Source organism: Rhopalosiphum padi, chromosome 3, assembly GCF_020882245.1.
Source record: "Rhopalosiphum padi isolate XX-2018 chromosome 3, ASM2088224v1, whole genome shotgun sequence".
NCBI classification, from domain to species: Eukaryota; Metazoa; Arthropoda; class Insecta; order Hemiptera; family Aphididae; genus Rhopalosiphum; species Rhopalosiphum padi.
The window spans coordinates 52037964-52050566 of record NC_083599.1 but is presented as its reverse complement, the minus strand read 5'-3'; the positions used below and the strand labels follow the sequence as shown (position 1 = coordinate 52050566).

At 26.2% G+C, this 12603-nt stretch overlaps 2 protein-coding genes across 5 annotated transcripts; one reads left to right on the top strand and one right to left on the bottom strand.

Moving 5' to 3' along the window:
* Positions 1-3188, top strand: LOC132924134 (geminin-like). Of its 2 annotated transcripts, none has more exons than XM_060988248.1 (5): positions 1-205; positions 289-389; positions 461-594; positions 673-845; positions 2704-3188. In XM_060988248.1, the coding sequence occupies exons 1-5, from the start codon at positions 158-160 to the stop codon at positions 2860-2862; spliced, it is 615 nt and encodes a 204-aa protein (XP_060844231.1). In that variant the 5' UTR covers positions 1-157; the 3' UTR covers positions 2863-3188. The 2 variants fall into 2 exon arrangements, with proteins under 2 accessions (XP_060844231.1, XP_060844232.1); XM_060988249.1 differs by having other exon boundaries at positions 1-210.
* A 479-nt stretch (positions 3189-3667) lies between these two features.
* On the bottom strand, positions 3668-12015 carry LOC132924132 (glycerol kinase). 3 transcript variants are annotated; one of them, XM_060988245.1, is made up of 14 exons: positions 11861-12015; positions 11488-11749; positions 10220-10300; positions 9997-10062; positions 9523-9781; positions 8952-9039; positions 8431-8578; positions 6538-6647; positions 6001-6106; positions 5793-5903; positions 5231-5487; positions 4756-4961; positions 4058-4186; positions 3668-3968 (listed from the first exon to the last, which is right to left on the bottom strand). In XM_060988245.1, exons 3-14 carry the CDS (start codon positions 10271-10273, stop codon positions 3865-3867), a joined length of 1638 nt encoding a protein of 545 aa, XP_060844228.1. In that variant the 5' UTR covers positions 10274-10300; positions 11488-11749; positions 11861-12015; the 3' UTR covers positions 3668-3864. The 3 variants fall into 3 exon arrangements, with proteins under 3 accessions (XP_060844228.1, XP_060844227.1, XP_060844226.1); XM_060988244.1 differs by having other exon boundaries at positions 11488-11790; positions 11861-12004; XM_060988243.1 differs by having other exon boundaries at positions 11841-12002.
* Positions 12016-12603: the final 588 nt, after the last annotated feature.

Sequence of the window (12603 nt, the reverse complement as noted above, 5' to 3'; positions counted from 1 at the left end):
TGTCAAATATATTAAATAACAATGGTGATAAACGATTAGTATTAGTATGAAGGCGTAGTGGAAACTGTAATGTGTTAGTGTATTAATTATTATTCGCTTACTCGTCTGTTCATCGAATTTTAGTATAAACCAGTCCGCTAATTCAAAATTGTTAATAATGAAAACATTGAAAACTGTTGCCAACGAGGAAACCGAAAATAATAAAGTGAGGTTTGGCTGTAGTTGAAATAGTTACACTCCCTAAAAAAATGATATTATTGTAACCTTTTGTTATTTATATTTTTTCAGGTGTCCAAGAAAGGAATGAGGAAGTTTTTGCGCAACCTACAGCCTTCAAGTGAAGGCAAAGAAAACTTGGTGGGTGCTGGCAGGACATTACAGGACATGGCGTAAGTGTTTTGCTAACAATGGCGTTGCTTATATTTGTTTTTAAAATATTCTCATACATTTTTGTGAATAGGATCGAAGGAAAAACCACAAAACCTGAACCAAATTTTGACGAAACGGAAGTATGTGTTACAGAAACATCTACTGTTGCTGAAATGAATGAGTCATTATACAAACAATTGCTAACTGAAGATCTCACTTCTAAAGGTAAGTATTTATAAACATTCCTGCCATCCCGTGGAGTCAAATAAATTTTATGTTTTTGATTACCTGTGTTTGTCATAGCTGGCCCAAGTGAAAAATACTGGGAAGTGATCGCTGAACGCCGTAGAAAAGCTTTAGAGGAAGTATTGGAAGCAAATGAAAAATTACAAGCAATGGTTAATGCTTTAGAAGAAGAAAACAAGACTTGCAAGCAATTGATTGAAAACACTACTGACCTCGTCAACACACTTAAGGTAAAGAATATTTCCTGGTATTTTTAGCTTTTTATTATTAAATTAAATAGATGGTCCATCTTTGTCAAAAAATTAAATGTACTGTAATTTCATAAATATTAAATATAACTTTAGAACATTTTGTAATATTTAGTCCTTGGAAATTATTATCTATAGAATGTTTAGCCCCTTACATTTTTGTTTCATCTACCTATTCTACCTACTCGAAGACTGGAATTATTGTAATTTTTAAAATAATCGATAAAAAAAAAATAAAAATATTTATATGTATATTATATTATTGCAATATTATTGCATAAATTTAAAATGCTCATAACTCATTTAAAAACTGAATAATCGTAAAAAACCTTCATACAAATACTAATTATGTGCTTTCCATCAAGTTTTGTAATAGGTCAGTTCACTCTAATTTTTAAACTAATGGAGCTAAACGTGATTTGCTGAGCATAAATTTGATATGTTACGTACTTGTAAGACGGGGACAATACTTACGGGTGTTGCGTCCTCTTAATACAGTGGATTCCGCTTAATGTGGGCACGTTGGGACCAACTCTGTTTGCCCACATTAAGCGGTTGCCCATAAAAACCGAAATTGATTAAAAAAAAAAAAGTTATAATATCAAAAAAGTCAACAAAATCTCTTTCTGCATGAATTTTTATTTTTCCCGATAAAAATGTACTTATTGTAAAAAACACCAGGAGGATGGGAAAAATATTTAAAAAATATTCAAGTGAAACTACCCTTAAAAGTTGATTAAGGATTAATTTTTGGCACACAATTAGGTTATGATATATATTTGAATATTTCAATAAGTATTATACTTAAAAATCTATACTTATTTTTAAAATATTCTGGACAAAAAGTACTACAAGATAGATTTTTTTTTACCAAAGATTGGTAGTATCATTAGTATGAAATTGTTATTGTTGAACCATAAAGTGGGTAGTTTTTCACTTTGCACTGCAATTATATTTTCAGTAATTTATTTTTCATCTGAAGTTCACAATTTTACTGCTAGGTAGATGTAACTGGTCGTATATACAGTAATGTTGTAACTTTATTTTCAACAATAGAAACTACAAAAAACTAATTTGTACCATTTTTGGTACAATATGCAGAAAAGGGTTTTAAAATTTAAATTGTACTTAGTGCTTTTTATTACTTTCAATAAACACAATCTCATAGATATGACTAAACCCGATTAAATTAGTCGTTTTTAAATACATATGTGTATATTTTAACACTATGATAAAATAAAAATTGCCCACATAAACCAAATCGAGTGCCCATATTACGCGGCTTTTTTTAACCTTGTTAATATACATTTATATTGGGACCAAACCATTTTGACCATATTAAGCGGATGCCCATATTAACCGGTGCCCACATTAAGCGGAATCCACTGTATTTACAAATAACAAAATGTTTGTGAATTCATCTTCTTGATGAAGATAAAATATCTTAGATTCATTTATCAATATTGTAATGTCATGTGAATAATAGTAAATTTTAAAGAAATATTTTTTAAATCTCTATTCGTATCTATATTAGCTTAATATTTATGTTTGTTAGATGTTAGCTATCATAATAAATTACAATGTGTATAATTCTAATCCATGAAAATATTCTTTTCCTAACATTTCCTAATTGTTTTTATGTAATTCATACAAGTACATACGTTAAAAATATAATTTTCCTAAATGCGCATACATTTTACTCAAACTCCCTGGCACTAATTGAATTTATCTTCTTAGTTTTCAGCTACTAAATATTTATTAATTAATTTGGTTTTATTAAATCTATAAAACCTATATTTAATCTTATTAATTATAACTATTATTTTTATGTTTTATACAGCAAGTGATAAATGAGAGTCAAATTTCTGATGATGACGATGAGCCATCTAATGAAAAGGGAGACAGTGGTTTGAGTACGCCAGACAGTTATTCGAGTGTAAAACATATACATAAGAAAATGAAGACATCACATTCAAATGATTGTTCAGATAGCGACTAAAAGAGTTAAATTGTATCTATACTCAAGTTCCAAGTTACTAAAATAATAAGAACATAATTTGTACAAAAATGTCACAAGTTTCTAGTAGGTTTATGTTAATTTATTTATTTCTATAAGGGTATTATATTAATTATGTTTAAAAAGTAGTATAAGTATTTTTTTTTTTTACTTCACATTCAATCATAATATAATTGTTTGATATATTGCAATAAGATATTATTAGGTAGACCAAATAGTTATGTTTGTATTGTATAAAAAATTAATAGCCAAACATTTTCACTATGGCATCATAAAATGAATAAATGATATTTTGTACTTTGAAAAAACAGCTTATTCTATATTTTCAATTTTATGTGCGTGTCACGCAGTTGAGAAACTTTATTTTCTACAATCGATTTGATCAAATCAAAATAGAGAAATACGTTGAAGGTTTGTTAGTGTTGCTTGTATTTCATAATAACTAACAAAATACTCACTTAATGTAAAAAGAAATTTACTTATAAGCTGGAATAAATAAAATTCATTAAAATTTAGGTAATGTATTAGTATAGGCGTAGAAGTTAAGTCCCAATTAAAAGGGAAATATTATTAAAATGTTTTTAAATACCTACTTAATGGTTTGAATATTTTTTTTAAAATAAAACTCCCTTTTTGCAAAATAAAGTTAAATATATTTTAAATATAAATATGAACACATTAATGGTACATACATTTTTTTTAAACTGTTTACACAATTTTAAATGACATAGATAGTATGTTAAACTGATATATCTAATCAATTTTAAGAAAATTTCAAAAAAAAATGTTCTTTTTCTAAATAAAATAACTTTATTTTTATACTTATACTTGTAAGTTTTTAAACATTTTATTATAAAACATTACATAAAATATTATTTTTAACTATGTGCTTTAGCACTACACAATAAACTTTAAATTTGAACACAATAGTAATAAAAATTCACATACAAATTTTATAACTCAACTTTTGATTATTAAAAATGGCTAAAAACCAGCAAAATCATCAAATTCACTTTCTTCATCATCTTTATTCCAACCTATGCTGCGATCTATTGCTTTTTTCCACAAAACATACTCTGATTTTTGTTCTAAAATGGAAGAAATTATTATTTAATTTGTGTATATTTAAAAATTTGCAAAAATTTTATAACAATTGCATAGTGGATACTATACTTGCCTTCATCTGATAAAGTCTGAATAAAAGTGTCACAGTTTGATTTAACACTGTGCATACTCCATATGCCAACAGCAAAACCAGCTACCAAAGCAGCGCCTAAAGCTGTAGTTTCCACCATTTTAGGACGCACTATTTAATAGACAAAAATAAATATTAGTTGAATTCTATAGCAGCTAAAAAGTTAAAATAATTTAAAATATCCAAATAAAAATGTTAAATGTGACAAGTTTCTTTTAAATTAAAAAAAAAAGGTATTCATTTTAATAAGTATATTTGTATTATTAGTATAATATATTATTAAATTAAAAATTGTATAATAAAATAAAGTAAAAAAGAAAGGTTTGATGTGTAGGAATCCATAGCATAGGTAGTATTTGATGGTTATAATTATTTAAGAATAAAAATATTCTCAGTAGAACGCATTAATAATATATTTTTAATATTATTGAAGTTATAAATTAAGATCCATCATAAAATAAACATTTAATTTTTTTTTACTAAAATAATTAAATTATAAAATTTTGATTTTTGAGTTTGAGTTTATTATTGCCAATTATGTATGTATAGAATTGATTTTAATTTTGGTTAACTATTAATCAACCTTTAAAATATGACAGTCATTAAACTTTTATTGTTTACGGGGCTTGAGAAAATTTTAGCTTTCATTTGATCTAGTGCTTGTGATTTGATTAACTTACCAACTGGAAGACAACAAACATTTGTGAGAATCTTCAAAAATGTATCGCTAGTAGACATACCACCATCTACATTCAATGCTGTAATGGGGTGGCCAGTGTCTGCTTGCATAGATTGCATAACATCTTTTGTCTGGAAACAGATTCCTTCAAGAGTTGCTCGCATTAAATGTGCATCTGTTGTTTCCATAGTCAACCCTGTGATTGTACTGTTTAATAAAGAAGATGACAATAAATTAATTGAGTTTAATAGTATTAAAATTTTGTTGAATTCATGAAAAAGTAAAATTACTTCTAAATGCTTACAAAATAATATGAATAGTTAAATATTTTTTTGTTTTAAATATATTTATTGCTCTTTATGCAGAAAAAATCAATATGTAAATTAAATAAAATAAAATGGGCATGTATTTGACAGTGATTACAAATTGTTACACAAAAAATAAATTAGAGTATTTACTGATATCATACTACTAACCCACGTGCGTCACTTTTCCAGTATGGCGCATAAAGTCCAGAAAAAGCGGGAACAAAATGTATGCCATTTGTGTCTTCCACACTATCAGCCATTACCTCCATACTCTTGTAACTATCCACGATACATAGATTATCTTTCAACCACTTAGTAGCGGAACCAGCCACAGCCACAGATCCTTCCAGAGCATAAATGGGATCAGTGTGTTTCCCCATTTTGTAAGCCACGGTAGTTAAAAGACCGTGAGTAGAAATCACCGGCTAAATAAATGAAAATAATTATAATTTTTTTTTTAAATTCTAAGATAATGAACAATAAATTAGTCTTACTATAATTATGCTTTTGTGCAGTTTTGCACTGTAAAATGGAAATTGAGTCTAGTCAGCAATTATTATATTTATTGAACAGCTCAAAATATTTATGTAGCATTTATCATCACTTTCAATAATTACTAATAATTACTTTTAAAGTAAGTTAAGCAGGACTGATCTCTTAATATTAGGGGTTTTTATCATGTTAAGCTTTTTAATTTTGAACTTAAAAAAATAAAACAAATCATGCTTACTTTACGACCAGTGTTATACAATAAAAAACATCCAGTTCTGAATGTACACTTGGCTTGGCCTGCCAAAAAACACATCTGACCCATAAGTGCAGCTTGCTGATCACCAATGCACTATAATAATATATTAAATAATAATAATAAAAAAAAAATTGAGAATGCATGTAGTGTGTAGAATGAGTTTTAAAATTACAAGTAATTAATTTATTACCCCAGATATTGGTGTTTCTATAAGTGGTCCATCAGTCATATGACCAAACACTTCAGAACAGCTTCGTATTTCTGGAAATATCAGTCCTTTGGGTATTTCAAAAAAACTGAAATAAAATTAAAATATATTACAGTAAAAATGCTCATTAACATTAAATTATTCATGATAAAAATATTATAATACCTTTGTATTTATTTTTAATTGATTAATTAATTGATTAATCTAACTAATAGTAATTATAAAGAAGGAAAAAATAATCTACTTAACATTTTTAGATATTTGAAGTTTAACAATTTCATTACTAAATTATTTTATTTTAAGCAGTTTTAGGATATCAAAATTATACTTATAAAATAATTAAAAAAAAAAAATTAATTTGAAATAAAAATAAATAAATACTAGTTTCTTAATAATCAAATTTTCAAAATAAAATAATTTATATATTGTTATAAACATTAGTTGTATGTAATTTAATGTACATACAATTAAAATAGTATTACAATCCATCAAAACTTAATCTTTATAAAATATGCATACTCAATTAAAGCCTTATCCCATCGTAATGAGTGAATATTCATCAGCATGGTCCGAGAAGCATTAGTAACATCAGTTATATGAACTCCACCATTTACACCGCCTGTAAAATTCTACAAACAGAAAGTAAATATCACTTGATAGTTATAGGTGACCTCAAAGAAAGCAATAGTTAGCACAAGTTATTTTTTTTCGAAGATTGTATTTAATATATTAAATAATGAATTAAATCTAAGGAAGAGACATATTAATAGATTTTACTTGAATGTTGTTATATTTCTTTTTAAATTTTATTCATAACAATAGAATAAATTAAAACATGTTTTTTTTTTATTATTTGTACACTTAAAATTAGATTTTTTTTAGTTAGGTAAAGTTTTAATATGATGAACTTTTATCAATTGAAAGATTTTTGGTATTAACAATTTTTTAAGTTCAGATATAACTAATTATATATAATAAGAAGTATACTACTGGTCTATTGACTTTGTTTATGGAGAAATTAAGTTGTCTTTTGAGATTAAGCTTTCTTACAACACAATTCTTGAGTGAAACCAAATTTACAGTTATAGTTGAATAAAAATATAATTATTATTTTATTTATATGCATTTTTTGTCTCAAATTATAATGAATGATAATATTACATGATATTATGTTATATATTACTTACAAGCACGGTAGATTTAAATAATAATAATAATCTACCGTGCTTACAAGTATTGTATGGAAAAGGACCCAATAAATAAATAAATTATATTTTAAATTATATACATGATTGTGCTAATATCTACGTATAAGCAATTAGATACAAACTAAATTTAATTATGATAACTGAGAATTTTTAAAATACAGTTAATCAAAACAGATCACTAGACGTCCTAGATTATTATTAGATATGATTATACAAAATGATGCTAGGGAATTCAGTTTTATTAGGAAAAGAAATATGTGGACTATTGAGTGACAAACCAAGTTTACGAGTTATATATTTATTTGGTTTAATTTTGAATTATTTGGTACTTAGTATAATATATTAATATCTAATAATCAATAATTGTCAATAATAATTTAACAAGTTCTTTTTACTACACCATTGCTCAAAAGTTTATTCCTGTGCTTTTATAGTGGCAAATAACACAAACAAGAGGTATAATTCATTATTTGAGATTGGATTTGTATGAACTTGCATATTTTTACTGGACGATTGTACTATATGATAATTATTAAGCATAAAACAAGTTTCATGTAAATGTGATTAAAATTACAAATTCTTTTAGGAATATTTCAACATTTTACAATTTTTTACATTTTATAAAATATTACACTATTTTATAACTTGAAAGAAAAATTACCTACTATTTCCAAAAAATAAAAACTGCCAATTTAGTAAAATCAATGTGATTAAATTTAAAACTAATCTAACAAATTATTATTTATACATATTTTTTTACTGCATTTTACTATTATTTAAAAAAAAAAAAATAATATATAATAATAATACATTAATAAAAAACATTACTGTAATTTTTATTTTATTGATTTGAAATCAACATCATATTTGTATAGGTAAATCAGGGGCGGCTAAACGGTCGATCGCGGACAATTTCAAAGTTGGTCATGTTAGAATTTATTTTTAGGGCTACGCTCATGAAAATTAATCGAGGTTGTAGTGAACAAATTGTTGATAAGTTTTATCTGTATAATTGTCTATGGAAGTCGATCCTCGAAGGTGAAGTATATTTTTATAATTGTTTTTATTAAATATACCTTATTGGCTAAAGCCAAACTAAATTGCATTTTTAGTGCATAAACACAAATTTTATTACAGTAACAATGTATTAGATTACATTTTTTAAATCTTATACTAACAGTACATTTAGGTTATTAATTATTACCCAAATAAGCCATGAATCCATTGTACCAAACATGCACCTTTCTTCTTTAATAGCTTTTGAAACTTCAGGTACATTTTCTATTAACCATACTAATTTGAATACACTAAAGTATGGATTCATCGTCAAACCGCATTTGAACTGTAAATGTCTATCAGGTAATTTACAAAAAACATAAACAAATATTAGTATTAGCACATGATAATAGAACTTTGATCAAATTATATTACAATACATATACTTTTATTATGTTGATATCTGATAGTACTTATCTTAAAATGAAAAGTAAAAGAGATGAATAGTAAAATACTGTAAGATTAAAATTTCAAGAGAACAGTGTTAAGTTTATCAAACAAAATTATGTTGATACTAATTTTAATGGAATAGGGTTTAGAAATGTTGGGTAAATAAAAAAATATTAAATCAAGACAGGAGTTTTAAAATAACGATTATCCTAAAAATTTTAGAAAACTATTTATTTATAATAGTACATTGTATGCTGTTCTATTTAAATACTAACTCACCTTTTTTTTTCATCCGATGTATGGCAGTTAGGAATTCTTTTGTTCATGAATCTATCAACTATTGGTTGTGTCCTCATATCCATCCATACTATAAAATTGTAGTTATTTAAAATTTATACATTTCTAACTTAAAATTAAAATGTTTAATAATTAGGGTTCAAAAGTTATACAAATTAAATATAGAAAAATATGTATGTTAATATTTACTAAACAACCATTATAAAATATGCACTAATAATGTTAAATATGCACAAAAACAAATGTAAAAATAATATTGGCAATATGTAACATATAATGGATAATAAGTTAGCAGAAAATAGTTTTTTTTTTAAATATTAAATATGCATACTATGTGAATGAAAATCAGTTAAAATTTTTTTTTCTAAAATTGACAAAAAATGCATTTAAAATTTTTGATTTTTAAACTCGCCATTGTAAGGCTTGGAAATACTAGCTTAGTCTGCTATAGACCAAAAGCATATACCAGAGAAGAACAATATGCAACTCATAAAACATCTAAACACTACTTATAACTAATAAAGTTTACTTAAAAGTATGAAAATGTACTTACTTATAGCATTGTATAATGGTTTCCCTGTATATTTGTCCCACATTAAAGTAGTTTCTCGTTGATTTGTCACGCCTATCGCAGCAATAGCTGAAGGTGATATGTTCATCATTTTGAGTTTTTCACATGTTACAGCTACAGTTTCTTTGACTTTAATCAGTATATCCTCTGGATCTTGTTCTACCCATCCTTCATTTAAGCTTATGTTATTTGTACTTATTTGATGACTGGCTACTGGCAGGTGAGTTTTAGATGAAAAAACCTATAAAATATTTAATTTTAAATGTAAGACGCAAGTTCATTTTTTTCAGTATATAAACCTATAGCAGTAGTGTACAATTTGAAAGCTATTTAGTTTTAAGTATTGTTTTAATGAATATTGAATCTAAGAGTAAAAATATTAATTCATAAATCTCGAAGAAATATTAACTAAGAATATTAATTGTATTATTATTATAAATATTATTTAATACGTACCAAAAAACGCGTACTGCTAGTGCCTTCATCAATAGAACCAACAAATGTTTCTTCAGCACCAGACATCTTTAGTAAATATAAATGAAACATGACAAAGTTTTAAGACAAATATTCACAAATTATTAATATAGAATAATATAGAATTATTTTTAATAATTAATATAGAATTGGTAATATATTAACATATTAGTATAGAGTAAAAATATTTCAATGAATACTGTACCGATTTTTGTGTATTATTTTTCTTGTAACAGATTAAGTTATGTATTTTGGACATTGTAACAAGCTATGGACGTTGATCTAACTGTTATTATAAACAAAACAATCATGAATTAGAATGTGTATTCTGATTTTTTATAAGATTATTAACAATGAATATGATACAAAATTACTTAGTATTATGCATTTTGAAACCAATGGCAATAAAACAGAAATATTAAAATAATTGACCAATATAAATTTGTATATATATATATATAGGAATATGAATATGAAGATTTATTTAAGTATTCGATTCTAATAATGTTTAGGTCAGGAATAATGATAAACTATAATTAATGTATTGTGTATCATACTGATATCATATGTATAATAATGGTTCTACAATATAATTATATTATAAACATTTATTATATATTTATAATGTTCATATTATTCCAATTATCATTAATTACTATAATTAGTATTAATTATACTAGACTATTAACCTTATATGCTATGAAATAATTGTTGAAATCGTATTTTAATATGAAAATATTACAAGGATACACAAATTTCTATACTCAACAATGCCATGTTAGGGAATTTTAATGACCAAATAAATTAGGATGCCTGTTTCTTTTTATTTATGATTTACATTTATTTATTAAAATATCATTGGAAAATAATTGTTGTAAATTTTACAATGATAATTTTTTTTAACTATGTATATATGTAAGTATTATTATTATTACTGGTTCTTAGAGCATACCTATACATGGAAAAAAAAATTAATTCAAAATATTTATTAAAAACTTGTTGGCCTAACTTTTAAGGCAAGAATATTTGACAAAATAACCATTTAATAATTTATGTTAAAAACAATTATCTTAAGCTCAAGGCTGTTGAAAATACATGAATGAATAAAATAATAAGTAGGTAGGTATGAAACAATAATGCGCAAGATGTTGTGAAACAAAAATTGTTTTCTAAATAGACCATCACTTCAAATACTCTTATGAAGAGCGCATAGACACTTAATGAATCAATAGTTTTACTAGCTAACAATACCCTAATCACAATTGGTCCAATTGTTTTAGTAAACCATTAAACAAATCTTATTTGGTTTGCCCAATTAGATTTAACGTCTCAGACCCAAGACTGATCGAGAATCACACCTACAGTATATTGTCTGATATACTATGCCAATTTGAAAAGAACATTATACAAGCCAAAAAGGACATATCGTTAAACCTGCTACTGTGGTCACCACCAGATGGTGACGATACTCACGCGACGAAGATTAAACGGCGATGCGTACTGACTGTTAGGTGCCCGATCTGTGATGGCGCAGCGTTGGCGATGGCGTACGTGAAACACGCACAAAAGAGACTTGGGTAACAGACGTCGAGTCAGACCAAACTAATATCTCCATGTACCTAGCGATTGCCAGTCGACGGGCGAACGGGTCGACTATTCGCGGTCGGGGTTTCGGCGGCGATTGAATCGTACTCCTCCTAGTAGTTCCTCAGTCGCTCGTTGACGAATGTCACCGCTAGTAAAAATAAAATCTCAGTCTAGGTCCGAGGACAATACCTTCCAAATAATAATAATAATAATAATAATAAAAGAAGATGTAGTAGTACTGTAGTGTCTGTAGTAGTACCGATTGAAAAAACAGAAACACAATTGTATTTGTCGACCCGGCCGTCGTGTTTTGGTTTTTTTTTTCTTCTCTCACTACCGAGTACCAACCGCGGTTATCTACACGCGTAGATATAAGATAACCGCACTTACGGCTTCGTTCACAACTGTGTCGTGTATTGTTGTGTTGAATACATTAAAATATTATACAATATTATTATTCACCGACGTGTTACCGATGTAATGTTATCTACCATCTGCGTATTGAATATAATAATAATAATAATAATATTGTTATAGGGAACACGGATATTATTATTATTATTATTTATTATTGTCTACGACGACAAAGAAACTCAGACGTTGTGGATTTATAGATCCACCTTTCACGGAATAATAATAATAAATTATTATTATTATTGTTTTTCCGTGAAAGAATTCTGTACGCGTTTATCGATTTGAAGAGATGTACGATTTAATCGGTTTACGGAAATAGAAAAAAATGATAATATTATAATATAATAAAAAATACAATATTCGACGTAATCGTAGCGATATATTATTAAATATTATGCACTTTATACGTTTACGGATTTAATAATCATTCATAATATTGTAATCGCATTATAACCGTAGGTAATAAACTTATACTTATCTAATATTTGTTTATTACGTATTATCTATGACTATTGCAGTAATCGTTCTAGAAATTTGTGGATTTATCTCTAGTCTTCATGGATTTATCAATATGATAATGCGCGTCGT

Coding starts and splice junctions, on each gene's coding strand:
- LOC132924134 (XM_060988248.1), top strand. CDS start 158: ATGAAAACATTGAAAACTGTTGCCAACGAGGAAACCGAAAATAATAAA. Junction 595..672: donor TGAAGATCTCACTTCTAAAG/GTAAGTATTTAT, acceptor TGTTTGTCATAG/CTGGCCCAAGTGAAAAATAC. Junction 846..2,703: donor ACCTCGTCAACACACTTAAG/GTAAAGAATATT, acceptor TGTTTTATACAG/CAAGTGATAAATGAGAGTCA.
- LOC132924132 (XM_060988245.1), bottom strand. CDS start 10,273: ATGTCCAAAATACATAACTTAATCTGTTACAAGAAAAATAATACACAA. Junction 6,107..6,537: donor TGGGATAAGGCTTTAATTGA/GTATGCATATTT, acceptor ATTTTATTTCAG/TTTTTTTGAAATACCCAAAG. Junction 4,187..4,755: donor TGTTTGTTGTCTTCCAGTTG/GTAAGTTAATCA, acceptor TCTATTAAATAG/TGCGTCCTAAAATGGTGGAA.